A 13,552-nucleotide genomic window follows, 5' to 3' on the forward strand; every position below is an offset into this window, starting at 1 on the left:
TTGCCTCCAATTGCCTTGAGCAAGGAGCCCAATTTGAATACTCCCTTGCCTCCCCCACTCCAAAGAACACGTGGAACCAAGGTGGCTCGCTCTCTCTCTCTCTCTCTCTCTCTCTCTCTCTCTCTCTCTCTCTCTCTCTCTCTCTCTCCGCAGCTCAGTTGAGTTCCTCCACCTACTGGCTGGGCTCCGGTAATTAAAAAAACCTTCGGAGATTTTAGGCTGCCCACCGATCGGCAGAGCTTCAGGGAGGCCGCGGGAGTCCTTTATCTCTCCGTGGATCAGCTGGGCTTCGGAGGAAGCCGTGGTAATGCGGTAAGTCTCCGCAGATCAGCTGGTTTCGGGGGAGGGGGCCATGGGAAGCCTTTTAGCTTCCCATAGCTCGATAGACTTCGGAAAAAAAACGTGAGAGTCCTAATTCAGAACAGATCAGCTGGCCTTCGGGGGAATCCTCATGGAGTTTTATTCCAGCGTTTGATAATAGGCTGAATTTTGGGAAGCTCGGCTGTTGTTCCGGGGTAGCAAAAAGGACCGGTGAGCTCCCTGTGGAGGGGAGGGGGGAAGGATTGAGGAAGAGTGGAGAGGAAGCCTCCCTTCACCCTAGAGCTCATGCGGTGCTAAAATGGCGTCCGGCTCCTTGTTCTCCCCCCCCGACGATCGGCTGGGCTAAAACAAGCCTGGCAGCTGCACTGCAATCAACAGGGATGGGAAAAACGAACAGCTGTTTGTTTTCCACTCCCCTCTCCCTCTTTCTGTAAGGAAAAAGTGAAAATACGACCTGATCTAGCGATCTGATCCTGGAGCCAAGATGAATCTGTCTGTTCGGGCTAAAGACTAAGTCGAGACTGGGAAAGGGAGGACCCAGGAGGAGAGGCGTGGCAAAATTGGCTGACTTAGTCTACGCACAGAAGACAAGCAGAACCCATTGGTGGATTCTCCACTCGTCATGCTGGAGAAAAGATAGGGAAAGGAGACCCCTTGGGAGCATTTGTGGACTCTAGGACAGATGTCAGTAAAGAGTAAAAATAGCCGCCAGTTTGGTCTAGTTTAGTACTTAAGGTGCCAGGCTAGAAAGTTGGGAGTTCTAGCCCTGCCTTAGCCGTGAAAGTCAGCTAGGTGACTTTGGGCCAATCACCAGGGGCTGGTGAGTCTAGTCCCGCTTTACGCACAAAAGCCAGTTGGGTGACTTTGGGCCAATCACCAGGGGCTGGTGAGTTCTAGTCCTGCCTTAGCCATGAAGGGCAGCTGGGTGACTTTGGGCCAATCACCAGGAGACGGAGAGTTCTAGTCCCGCCTTAACCATGAAAGCCAGCTGGGTGATTTTGGGCCAATCACCAGGAGACGGAGAGTTCTAGTCCCGCCTTAACCATGAAAGCCAGCTGGGTGACTTTGGGTCAATCACCAGGAGACAGTGAGCTCTAGTCCGTTAACCATGAAAGCCAGGTGGGTGACCTTGGACCAATCCCTCTCTCTCAGTCCAACCTGCCTCACAGGCTTGTTGCTGTGGAGAAAATACGAGGAAGACGTGTTGGACATGTTCGCCGCCTCGGGTTGTTTGTCAGGCAGGATACAAACCACTCAATAAAATAAAAATACTCAAAAAGCAGGGAACTCAGGAAAACCTTCCGCACCCACCGGTAGAAAGGTAGCTTTTTGGTTAAGGCAGAAGTTCCTCTCTCTTAGTAGATTACAATACTCAGGGCTGCAACCACTCACTTCACTTCCCCATTTCAACCGCCAAGGCCCAGTGGGAAGGATCCCTTCCCCATCTGCCTCTGCTCACCTTGCTGTGTGCTTCAGGAAGGGTGTGTTATGATCTCTTGGTATCGGAAAAAGCTAGAGGAGTACCAAGTTCAACCCAGATTGGCGGGGGTAACTTCCCAGCCCAAAGGAAGGGGGAAACCCCTACAAGTTACTTACTTTCTATTTTGGGGCACTGTGAGCTAACAACTTTCAAGGGCTCCTTCTTCGGCCTCATGGGGCACCAGGAACCGTCCTCCTGGAACTTGATCTCGTCGACGTCCGAACATTCGTTCAAAATTTCCATGAAGAGCCTAGAAGACAACATTAAACGTTAACAGGGGACAAACAGACCCAGCACACTTTCCCCTTGTGGGGGAAATACCCACAAGAACAATCAGGCGAGGTGCTTCGGCAGAGAGAGCGTGAGTCGTCCAAAGTCACCCAGCTGGCTTTCATGGCTAAGGTATGACTTGAACTCACAGTCTCCCACTTTCAAGCCTGGTGCCTTAACCATGAGACCAAACTGGCTCAATGTTTTGTTTAGATCTGTACTTGATTTGGATACCATTAACTGGAAAAATATAAATGTACATACAGTGATCGTTTTTTGGCACATGCATTTCAGTGACCCAGAAATTATTATTCTGTCATAGTCACATAGGTAACTGTTAGGTTAGATCCCGTGACCTGTTCATTGAGAAGCTGATGCCTTTTATTCCTCTATAGCAGTGATGGTGAGCCTTTTAGAGGCTGAGTGCCCAAACTGCAACCCAAAACCCACTTAGGCATCGTCGGGTGCCGGGTAGGTGTGGCCCATTGGGTGGGCGTGGCTGTGGTGGTAACGGCAAACTGGGTGGGACTAAAAAGTTCAATCAATCAATTCCAACTTTGCAAGATCTTTTTTTTCCCTGTGAGAAGTTGAAATTGACTGATTGAGTGAACCTTTTTTTTTTTTTTTTGTACACAGCGATGGAGGCCTAAAGCGAAAAGGTTTTGTAAAACCCAGCTGAAGGCCTAGGACTGGGGTGACGGCACGCGTGCCCACAGAGAGGGCTCTGAGTCCCGCCTCTGGCACCCGTGCCATAGGTTTGCCACCACTGCTCTATAGATATGAATTTGTTTACAATTACTTATACTTAGCCACTAAACCAGGAGTAGGCAACCTTGGCTCTTTTATGACTGGTGGACTTCAACTCCCAGAATTCCTGAGCCAGCATGGCTCAGCTTGGAAACCTCTCCCTTTGCCCTCAGCTTGGCTGGCTCAGGAATTCTGGGAGTTGAAGTCCACGAGTCATGAGGGGGCCATAGTTCCCTCATGCTGCCTCGGGAATTCTGGGAGTTGAAGTCCACAAGTCTTAAAGTTGCCAAGTTTGAAGACCCCTGATCTAGGCGCAGGGGTGGGGAACCTTGGCTCTTTTATGACTCGTGCATATTTTCTTTTCTTTTCTATTCTATTCTATTCCATTCCATATTTTCTATCCTATCCTATCCCATTTTATTTCATTCCATTTTGTATTCTGTCCTGTTCCATATATTCTATTCTATTCTATTCTATTCTATTCTTATTCTATTCCATATTTTCTATCGTATCCTATCCTATTTTATTCCATTCCATTTTCTATTCTGTTCCATGTTTTCTATTCTATTCCATATTTTCTACCCTACCCTACCCTATCCCATTCCATTTTGTATTCTATTCCATATTCCATCCCATATTCCATCAATTATTACAAGCACAGCCATGTAAAACATCTCCCCCCACCCCACCCCACCCCCCGCAGGCTTGGGAGGAGGCCTTATCTGGCTTCTTACCCGTCCAGGATGAGGTTCTCATACGTCGCTTTCTTATCACAGACCGGACAGATCCAGGTCGGTTTCTTCTCGTTCATTTGCAGGTAGAGAGCGGCGTCAAAGCACTGCAGGTGAGTGCAAGTCCCAGCCCGGCAGGGGATGGTCAGCCTCATTTTCCCCAGCTGGAGACCCAGCAGAGGAGAGAGAGAGAGAGAGAGAGAGAGAGAGAGAGAGAGAGAGAGAGAGAGAGAGAGAGAGAGAGAGAGAGAGAGAGAGAGAGAGAGAGAGAGAAGAAATTCCATTCTCAGGAAAGAAAACGTCCGGTTTTTACTGGACAAGCACTAGCACCGTCCCTTTTGCTGTGTTGTGCCCCGTTCTCGCGCCGCACGGCACCCCGTTTGCATAGTGGCGGTGGCACTAGTGCGAGTGGGGATGAGTGCGTGCACTGGTCAGCCTGTTCTGCCACCCGGTGGCCAGTAGGCCCCGGACCGGTAGTGGACCCTGGACCGCAGGTTGGGGACTCCTGTTATAGGGAGCTTTGAAATCCAAGCAGAAAGTATACCTTCCACATAATGTTGCACGTAAAACTGCAGCCAGAGCAATCCAGACCTTTGAGTAATGTGGCTTTTCCCCCACCATCCCAGAAGCTTAATTCAATAAAAGAAAAATCAGAGGGCTTCTCCTAGCTCTACTTACAGGACACATCAGCGATACCCGCAGGCTGGTGGTAGCAATTTCACTATCTGGATCAGCAGTGAGTTTTTCTTTAACTGGGAGGGGGAAAAAAAGACAGAAGCATTAAAAATGCAGAGGGACTGTAAAAACAATCGCTCATAAAATACGACTGCTAATACAATTGCTAATAAAAGGAATGCTCTGCCTGCTTATCCTTTGAAAATCCAACGCAATATTAATATTATTTAATATTAAACTCTAAAAATAAAACCAATGAAGCTCTGTGGCGCAACTCTTGACAATTCTGTGATCAGAATTCAGACGCTCGGCAACTGACTCGTGTTTACGACGGTTGCAGCATCCCGGGGTCACACGATCTCCTTTTGCGACCTTCTGACAAGCAAAGTCAATGGGGGGAAGCCAGATTCACTTAACAACCATGTTGCTAACTTAAGAACCGCAGTGATCCACTTAACAACTATGGCCAGAAAGATCATCCAATGGGGCAAAATTCGCTTAACGTCTCAGAAATTTGGGACTCTCGGTTGCGGTCGCAATTGAAGGATTACTTTTGATGTGCTGCCTCCAGTGTAAAATTAAGGCATCTGGAGGAGAAATGGGTTAGCAATGGAAATTTTGATTGTAAGCTGAAATCTACCTGTATAAGGTGAACGTCTTTGCATTTTAAAGGCAGTCTGGAAACTTTTTAGTGGTGGTGGCTGTTACGGCAGGACTGGAGGGCAGTTTTACATTTCGTCGGCTTTCGGCTTTCTCTTAAACAAAAGCCATCATTTTATTCCACCAATAATCTTGTAAGACAATAATGGAAATTATTCACAATCATGTGGAACTCCCAAGAATGCTTTCATAAGGAACTACCCAACCGCTTTCCTCTGAGTACGTTTGCTGGAGAAAACTGGAGCCCAATAGCACATTCCCGAAATCCAGTAAATAAAAATGCGGGAACAGCTTTACTCACTCAGCGCCCGAGAATGATCAGGGTTTCTGATGCCCTTCAATTTTAGTCTCTGTAGCAACATGGCGGAAGTCAGCTGGCGCACTAGATACACGGACATTGAGTAATTCTACAGGGAAGAAAATCATAAAGGAATGAATGAGGTCTAGTAGGTGTTGAAGAATTAACATGCTCAAGGGTGTAAGGGTGCAGGTCTATATATTTGTTGTACAGTAGTGGCCAAAATTGTGGAAACCTTTTGGGAAAAGTGTACAGTAGAAATGTCACCTTTGGTTAAGTTTCCACCCATTTTTCTTCTAAGTTCTTTATATCTGTAGCCTTGTTCACTTAATAATGCTATTTTACATCGCTTTCTGGGCAACCAGTCAACTCTTTGCACCATGGCTTTAATTTTATTATGTTTTACAAGCTCACTAAATGGAAGAACACAAAAATAGAAACCCAACCAACTCGATAGCCATCACATAACACACTGACAAATGTCCTCCTCTCAGCTTCAATACATGGCATCAGTCACTGGATCCTACTGTGATCTGATTGGCTCATGGCCACAACAAGATGATACCCGATTGGCTCTCTAAACACTTCATGCTCATTCGCTGCAATTAAATGAAGGAAAGCTACCTGATGTCAACCTAAGCAAGGTGTGCTTCCTTTTTCTGGTTATTTGGCTATAACTTTTCATAGAATACAGTACAGATAATTGAACAAACTTTGTTGCATTACATTCTTGATTAAATCATCTTTCCATTGATACATAATTTTATGGTGCTACTCCCCCCCGAAAAAAGTGGTGTTATTAGCCACCCAACCTCAAAAATACACTTTTCCAAAAAGGTTTCCACAATTTTGGCCACTGCTATATATAGCATGTTTAAATGTGTGTTATGTATGTGTGTACACTTCGAGAGCAAGCTACTCAATTTCCCTTTTAATGTGTGCCGTTGTGCCCACAGGAAAAAATGATAATAAATAGTTATCATTATCAGCAGCAGCATTATCAACTTTAATCTACAGCAGTGTTTCTCAACCTTGGCAACTTCAACTCCCAGAATTCCCCAGCCACTTTTTTCTTTTAAGAAAAAGGAAAAAAAAAAAAAAGACTGAAAAGACAGCTTACAGTTTACCTTTCCAATTTCAGAAGTCCAGGATATAGAAATCTGGTTTGGCACCGCAGAGGAAAGTCTAACTAATGACGTAATATTCAAGGGACGTCCAGGCCGCTTCTGTTCAATTCCATTTTTCGGTGGAGGAGCATAGCCCTGAAAAACACAGCATTTTTTTCCCATTCTTTATTTTCCTAGGGATTTATTTTTATTTTTATAAATAACTCAAGGCAGCAAATGTTATCTAATGCAGGGGTCCCCAACACACACACCCCGGGTCCATGGAAAGGTACCGGGCCGCGGGCATGCCAGCAACCGATCCGCACAAACAAGCAAAGCCCCATCTGCGGGATGAAGGCAGCACACAAAACCACGCACCCTCCGGTCCACGGAAAAACCTCTCTTCACGGAACCGGTCCCTGGTGCCCAAAAAGTTGGGGACCTCTGCTCTAGGGCCTATCTGAACATCAGTGTAGTATTTTAAGGGATTCAATCTGTTTGGTTCCAGTAGTTTCACTAACGCCTGCAACCCACATTTTGCATCTAGCTTGGTGACACTTAATTATGAGTGTGTACTTAGAAGTCACTCGCAACAGCTATACAGGAATGTGCTTGTTAACCAGGGCTGTATAGAGGTTGCAGCTTCTGGAGAACATGAATTGGATCACACTTGGTGCCTGCTTGGCTAGCTTATAACTCAGTGTGTTGTGTAAACCAGGGTCCCCAAACCCCAGTCTGTGGATCAGCACCAGGCTGCGACATGCTAGTCACCGGGCCGCACAAACAAGCAAAGCCCATCTGCGGGATGCAGGCAGTACACAATCACGCACTCTCCGGTCTGTGAAAAAACCTCTCTCCCAAGGAATGGGTCCCTTGTGCTCAAAAGGTTGGGGGCCTCTGATCTAACGCTCTTTCCTCCTTCTGTTTTGTGGGATACAGGCCGTAGCATAATTTATCTAAAATTATGAAGGGGTTCAACTGACTCTTGCAGAAGCATTAAGAATGCGCTTCGTTCCTTCAAGGTATTTGCTACAAAGCTGAGTGACTCTATTCCCCTGGAGCTCATTCCCACATCAAGCAAGACGGTTCTTGTGACTCAATGACATATTTGGGGACAGTAAAAAGGCCAAAATGCCTTAAGCCACCTGGAGTTACAAGGGGATTCAAAACACCATTATCACAGGTTATAGGCAGCCCTGGAACTGTCTCCTTCTAGCTCTTTTCTTCTCCAGAAGTAGAAAACGAAAATTAGAACGAGAAGTGCAAAGATGTTCAGTTATTTTTTTTGCAAATAAGGTAGCCATAACTGGCCATAATTGAGTCCCAAACTTCTGTTGTTACGTGAATTTCGCCCCATTTTACCTTTCTTGCCAGTTCTTTTTTTAAAAAAAATAATATTTTATTAATTTTCTATTTTTACAAATCATTAAGTGCCGAGTAAACAACGTGGTGTCTGGATCCCCTTTTTAAAAAACTTAATAATACACATTAAATTCATAATCTCTACCCCTTTTTTCTGGCCAATAATAAACTACATCCCATATTTAAAATGATCCTATGTCTTCTTTTTTTTTTTATCCTTCAGTATCGATCTGTCCATTTCTACGCAGTCCGGGGGTTTTCTTGTTCATCTCTACTTCAGGTAACGTTTCTCCATTTTTTTCCAGCACAAAGCAAATACAATTCTTACAGCTATTATTACATGCAATACGAAGTATATACTTTCTCGTCCTATTTTTTTCTAACATTATGCCTAATAAAAAATAGTTCCAGTTTATAACATCTTTTCTAGCCAACTCGTATCTCAATTGTATTTGCAACTGAGGCCATCTTATTATTATTCTTGCCAGAGTTCTTAAGTGCATCGCTATAGTTGTTAATAATAACGTGATTGTAAAGTAAATCTGGCTTTGAAACCGGGGACCCCAGGACCATCATAAACGTGAACCAGTTGCCTAGCATCTGAATTTTTATCATGTGACCCCTGGGGATGCTTCAATGGCCGTAAGTGTGAAAAATGGTAGCGTTAATTTTGAACTGTCACTAAACGAATGGTTAAGTCGAGAACTGTAAATCGCAGGATTCTTTTTTCGTTCTGTTTTCCGTTCACAGAATTTTTGATGCATTAACTGTTCTCAGAACGGATCCAAATATTCCAGCAGGCAATCTACCTCAGTGTCGAAGAAACAATGATAAGATGGGCGAAAAAATGTTTTGGGTTATAATATAGAATTAGAAAAATGGCAAAATTTATGGGAAAGAAACTATAAATTGACAATGTCAGCTTCCTACAAAGAAAACTTATACAAAATGTTTTATAGATGGCACCTGCCACCAGCAAGATTAGCAAAAATGTTTAAAAAATATGTCAGGGAGATGTTGGAAATGTAAACACAAGTCAGGCATGTATTATCGTGTTTGGTGGACGTGTGACAAAGTAAAGAATTATTGGAAAAAAGATACATACTTGGCTAGAAAAGATGTTAGGAGAACATGTTGATTTTAAACCTGAACTTTTTTTAATTAGGTACTATGCCAAAAAAAGACTAATAAACAAAGCTTATACTTGACTTTGCATGTCACAACAGCGGCAAGAATTATATTTGCGCAACACTGGAAAAACGAAGGAATACCATCAGATGAAGAAATAATTAAAAAAATACTAGAACACGCAGAGATGGACAGACTGACCATGAGACTGAAAGAAAAAGAAGAATCAGACTATTATCAAATTTGGGATTTATTTTTACCATTGGCTGGAGGAAAGAAGAAAGGATTAGATATTAAATATGCATTAGCATGTAAACCCAGACAGCACATTGGTTGAAAAAATTATTATGTATGGAAAAAATGAATTAAAAAAAATTACACACAAAAAAATCTACATCAGGGTGTCCAACCTTGTCATCTTTAAGACCTGTGGACTTCAACTCCCAGAATTCCCCAGCTTGTTGAAGTCCACAGGTCTTCAAGATGCCAGTCTTGGGACACCCCTGATCTACAACGATGTTAAATCCAGGAGATTCAAGTACAAAGACAGAGTAACGTTCACTTTCGGGCAGAAGAGCATTTAATTTTTTTTTAAATATACTTTTATATTTTCTTTTTAAAACGGTGAATCACCCAGAGTCGTGAACTTGAGAAGGGCATCCATATACATTCAAATAATAAATACATCTAAATAACTCAGTAACCGTACCGGCAATGGGAACAGCTTCCCGTTTACTTTTATGCATAAACTATTGGGGTAGTTGTCCTCTTGAGGGCAGCTCGTTTCTGCTAGGCATAGTCTATTTGCAAAAAAAGAAAAATTTGTTCAGTCAGTGAATTTCATTTGCCGTTCATTCCAGTTAAGGAAGGCATTATGTTATCGTAAGAAAGATGGGAATCACCTGAGTTGAACCTGCACCGTGTAATCTCTTCTGCCTCCAGGCAAAAAGTCCCTGCAGCAATGGAAACAGAACTTGGTTTAGACGGATCTGACCTCCATCTTTCAACATGAACTTGCTCCTGGCCAGTGTCGTGATCCACTGCTTCAATAAAGATCAGAGGGGCAGACACGTTTATAAAGATAAGTTTCTCCCCATATATTGCGAGTTATTTTCAGACAACGTACTAACCAGCTTTCCCAGTGGCAGAAAATAAACTATGAAGAAAGTGAGGTAGGAAGTCTCAGAACAAATGACATTTATTAACACTGTCATACTTGAAGCCAGGGGCAACTGTAACCCAAGTACCCCATGACTAACTGTGACAGGCTGTTACTCGTCGTCGTAGCCTTATCCGCGGCATGCAGGCAAGCTAAGTGATATTATCCAGATCTGTAGGATCCACTTTCTCATGCATTTCTGACATTGCTGAGTTAAAACGTTCGGTAGCCAATAAGATCTGTTTGTTGGGATTAAAGTTTGGGTAAGGAAACGTCTGCAAGAAAACCAACAAGCTCCGAGCAATACATCTTCTCTTCTATCGGTGAAGATCTATTTCAGCAATGGCTAAATTGGCACAAAAATGACCAATCAAAATATTCAGTGACAAATGGCCGTTATTCCTTCCTTCTTTTTCATTAGGGCTATTGAAACTGAAGCAGAATGCTTCATCAATTTACTAGGATCACTCGGCTTAGTATGAAGTTACCTGCTAAAACAGGGGTCTGTCTCCAACCTTGGCAACTTTAAATCTTGTGGATTTCAATTCCCAGAATTCCCCAGCCAGCTTTGCTGGCTGGGGAATTCTGGGAGTTGAAGTCCACATGTCTTACAGTTACCAAGGTTGGACACCTTGCAGCCCAAACTGGGTCTATACCTGTAGCGTAGGTATATATAAAAAAGATCAAACCAGCCTTGGAAGCAAATTAGATTTAAAAAAATGGCCCTGTGAGAACATGGGGGTCTCTTATCCAAACCACTATTCATTGTGGACAATGAGAAATCTTGGCATTGTCTTCTATTTTGCATGCTGGTTTCTGGTGATGTCCTCAACTGGACCGCAGGACTGCAAAAATAATAATAATAATAAAAAATCCCCCGCCCCATTTAGGCCAGAGACATCTGGATGAATCCTGCCTTTGTTGTCGAGCCTTAATAAGCAGCAAACCCCTTTCCGAACACCTCAAACAGAGAGAGAGAAAACGCCTACGTGTAGGATGAATTTGTCATGTGTTACACATTTACAGACACTCAAGGCCATAAACGCCAGTGGGAGGGGTAAAAATGCCCACTGGCAAAAAAAAAAAAAAAAAGCAAGAAACATCAGTGAGAATAAATAAAAATGCAAAAGGAAAGAATAAACCATCGCTGACAGATAGGAACAAATAAAATGAAAAGAAAAAAGAAAAAAGGAAATAGGGCCCCATTAAATGAAAGCTTGAAAAATGTTGAAGAGTCAACCGTTCCAGAGATTCTACGACAGTCAAAGTTGTAGTGAAGGAAAATGCCTTAAAATGGTATCAACGAAATATTCTGAGTTTAGAGGTTTTCAACATTTCCATCAGCGCGAATCTCTGAAAGCCGGATGAAAAAAACAGAAAAGTTTTTTGGGTAAATAACTGTCCCTAGAGTTCAGTTTTGCTGTGTTGAGAGTGCTCACTCCTTTTGATGTATCAAAGTCTAGGTTTTTTTGGACACGAGTTGTACGAGAATTGGTATAAATTAATGGTTAATTTTGATTTTATTTCAATATGTACATATCACTTCTGTAAGTATATGTCCCTAACAGTGTACGCAGGTAATCATATATACATTTTTTTCTCTGACAGAAATAATGGAGTTTCAGGTAACCCGCAAAACAAAATTATTACATGGCCTGTTAATCCAATTGTGCTTCCGTTTGAGTTCATATAATATTCTATTTATTTATTAAATAGAATAGGCATTGTGTAAACCAAATCCACTAAATTTATCTGTAAACAGTGATGGTTTTCTAGTTTAAAGTTTCAGAGGGACAGGAATTCAGTAACATTTGAAGCATAGCCCACAATTTCACCAACCCAATTAAGAATCCTGACCAAATTTCAGCTATGATGTACATGTCCAAAATCCAAAGCAAAAAACATTAACTATCAATTTATATGCTTTACTTCTAACAAATCTTATCACGTTAGTTTTAGGGCTGCACACAACTCTGAATATAATTCAGAAAAAAAGCAGGGGCTGGATCAACCCACTTCTGCTTTTAAGTAAACTTGCAGTCTCCCTAAAAATGGAATTAGATTTAATAAGTTTCTTAAAGGAGACATATTTTTCAAGGTCAGATTATGAAAAAATAACAGACTGCTTTAATAAATAGCAAAAATGTGCTGCTTTGCTTTGAATTATTTTCAAAGTGTACACAATGTTGTTTTCAAAGTTTTATTTGCATAACAAAAATTTGAAATATAGACTTGCAGACACTGGGGAAGGCAACTAACACAAGACAATAAATGCAAGGAAGTAACAATTTTGCTTTGAGAGAACTCACAAAATGCCCAATACCTAGCAAGTATTGGGAGATAAAATGTCTAAGGTAGTTTTTTCATGATATGAAACTGGGCCCAAGGAAATTCAGACCAAGCTTTCTGCTATTACCTGGAAATGCAGATTTCTCTGACTTGTTGAGGTGTTAAAGCAAAAATAAAGAACTTCTCCTGGAATCTCTGAATACTGCTCTGTACTAAAGAGAAAGAGAGAGGAAAGATTTTTGAGCTAAATATAGGAAATCTCTTCTGACTGATACAAAACACATGGAACTATCAATGCACAGTAAAGTAACTATCAAATGTGCACTAAGTAAGAAAGCTCTAAAAGTCAAAATACCTCCATCCTTTCTCAAAACCGTTGTATTTACATTCTTCAGGAACTGGGTAAGTTCACAACTTTACAGTAATCATAACAGAGAATAGATTTGCACCTGAGGAGCTGATAAGTTGCAAGCAGTATTAAGAAAAACGTTCTCCACTTACAGATGGCTAAGAAACTATATTGATAATAAATACTTAAACCACATACAGAGTTCTTTGTATCTGCTTAAGTAGGTAGGATAAGGACTTTGAAAGACAGATCTGATATACACCTGCTTTCCAACTATACTGTGCAATCAGCATGTTCAGAACTACGCTATTTTCAAAATTGATTTCTAGAGCGCCCAATGTGTTTCCTCAGTTTCCCTGATCGTTTATATTCCTTTATCTCTGGATCGAAGGCTTGGCTGGGTCCACCATTTCCTCCCTATGGCCAGATAAATAAAAATCCTTTGGCCTCTGCTTCCTGGGTTCCTTAGTGCAGTTGGCCATGTGTGGCTTCTGGGCTGCATTTGCCATGGCAGTTACAAAGGGCTCCATCAACATCACAGAAGCATTTCCACATAGCAGCACATGCCAGCCAGTGGACCTGGGAGCTGAGTCTGGGGAATCAGAGGAGAAGGAGGGGCCTGGAGTGCCATCGGAGGAAGACTCTGATGAAATCCAAGACTTACAATCTGATGCTCAGGCTGAGGCCCAGCTGTGCTGGGAAGCTGAGTCAGACTCTGAGGACTCACAGCTGGAAGACAGCATAGACCAGGGCTTTTCAACCTTTTCACCCATTGTACCACTTTTAGGATATGGCAACATCTGAGTATCACCAGTCGCCTAGCAAGGTGACAAAAACTTGATGACCAAAAAAAAAAAAAAAAAAAGGAAAAAAGTGATGAAATACAGGTAGTCCTCAACTTACAACAGTTCGCTTAGTGACTCTCAGAAGTTACAATGGCCCTGAAAAAAATGCCCCCCAAGCCACAGCTGAGCAAG

At 42.5% G+C, this 13,552-nt stretch overlaps 1 protein-coding gene across 7 annotated transcripts in view; it reads right to left on the reverse strand.

The window, feature by feature from the left end:
• Positions 1 to 13,552, reverse strand: part of PIAS2 (protein inhibitor of activated STAT 2) — a 42,640-nt gene that overhangs the window by 19,722 nt on the left and 9,366 nt on the right. For 6 of the 7 annotated variants that reach the window (XM_039361132.1, XM_039361130.1, XM_039361129.1 and 3 more), the window contains exons 3-10: positions 12,354 to 12,438; positions 9,681 to 9,731; positions 9,488 to 9,578; positions 6,310 to 6,444; positions 5,186 to 5,291; positions 4,228 to 4,301; positions 3,553 to 3,713; positions 1,918 to 2,051 (exon numbers count right to left, since the gene is read on the reverse strand). In XM_039361132.1, the coding sequence (XP_039217066.1) occupies positions 1,918 to 2,051; positions 3,553 to 3,713; positions 4,228 to 4,301; positions 5,186 to 5,291; positions 6,310 to 6,444; positions 9,488 to 9,578; positions 9,681 to 9,731; positions 12,354 to 12,438 (837 nt within the window). Of the gene's footprint in view, positions 1 to 1,409; positions 1,499 to 1,917; positions 2,052 to 3,552; positions 3,714 to 4,227; positions 4,302 to 5,185; positions 5,292 to 6,309; positions 6,445 to 9,487; positions 9,579 to 9,680; positions 9,732 to 12,353; positions 12,439 to 13,552 lie in introns of those variants that run through there. The other variant, XM_039361135.1, reaches the window with a different exon arrangement.

The sequence above is a fragment of the Crotalus tigris genome, unplaced genomic scaffold (assembly GCF_016545835.1).
Source record: "Crotalus tigris isolate CLP2741 ecotype Arizona unplaced genomic scaffold, ASM1654583v1 scf7180000019204.250258, whole genome shotgun sequence".
NCBI classification, from domain to species: Eukaryota; Metazoa; Chordata; class Lepidosauria; order Squamata; family Viperidae; genus Crotalus; species Crotalus tigris.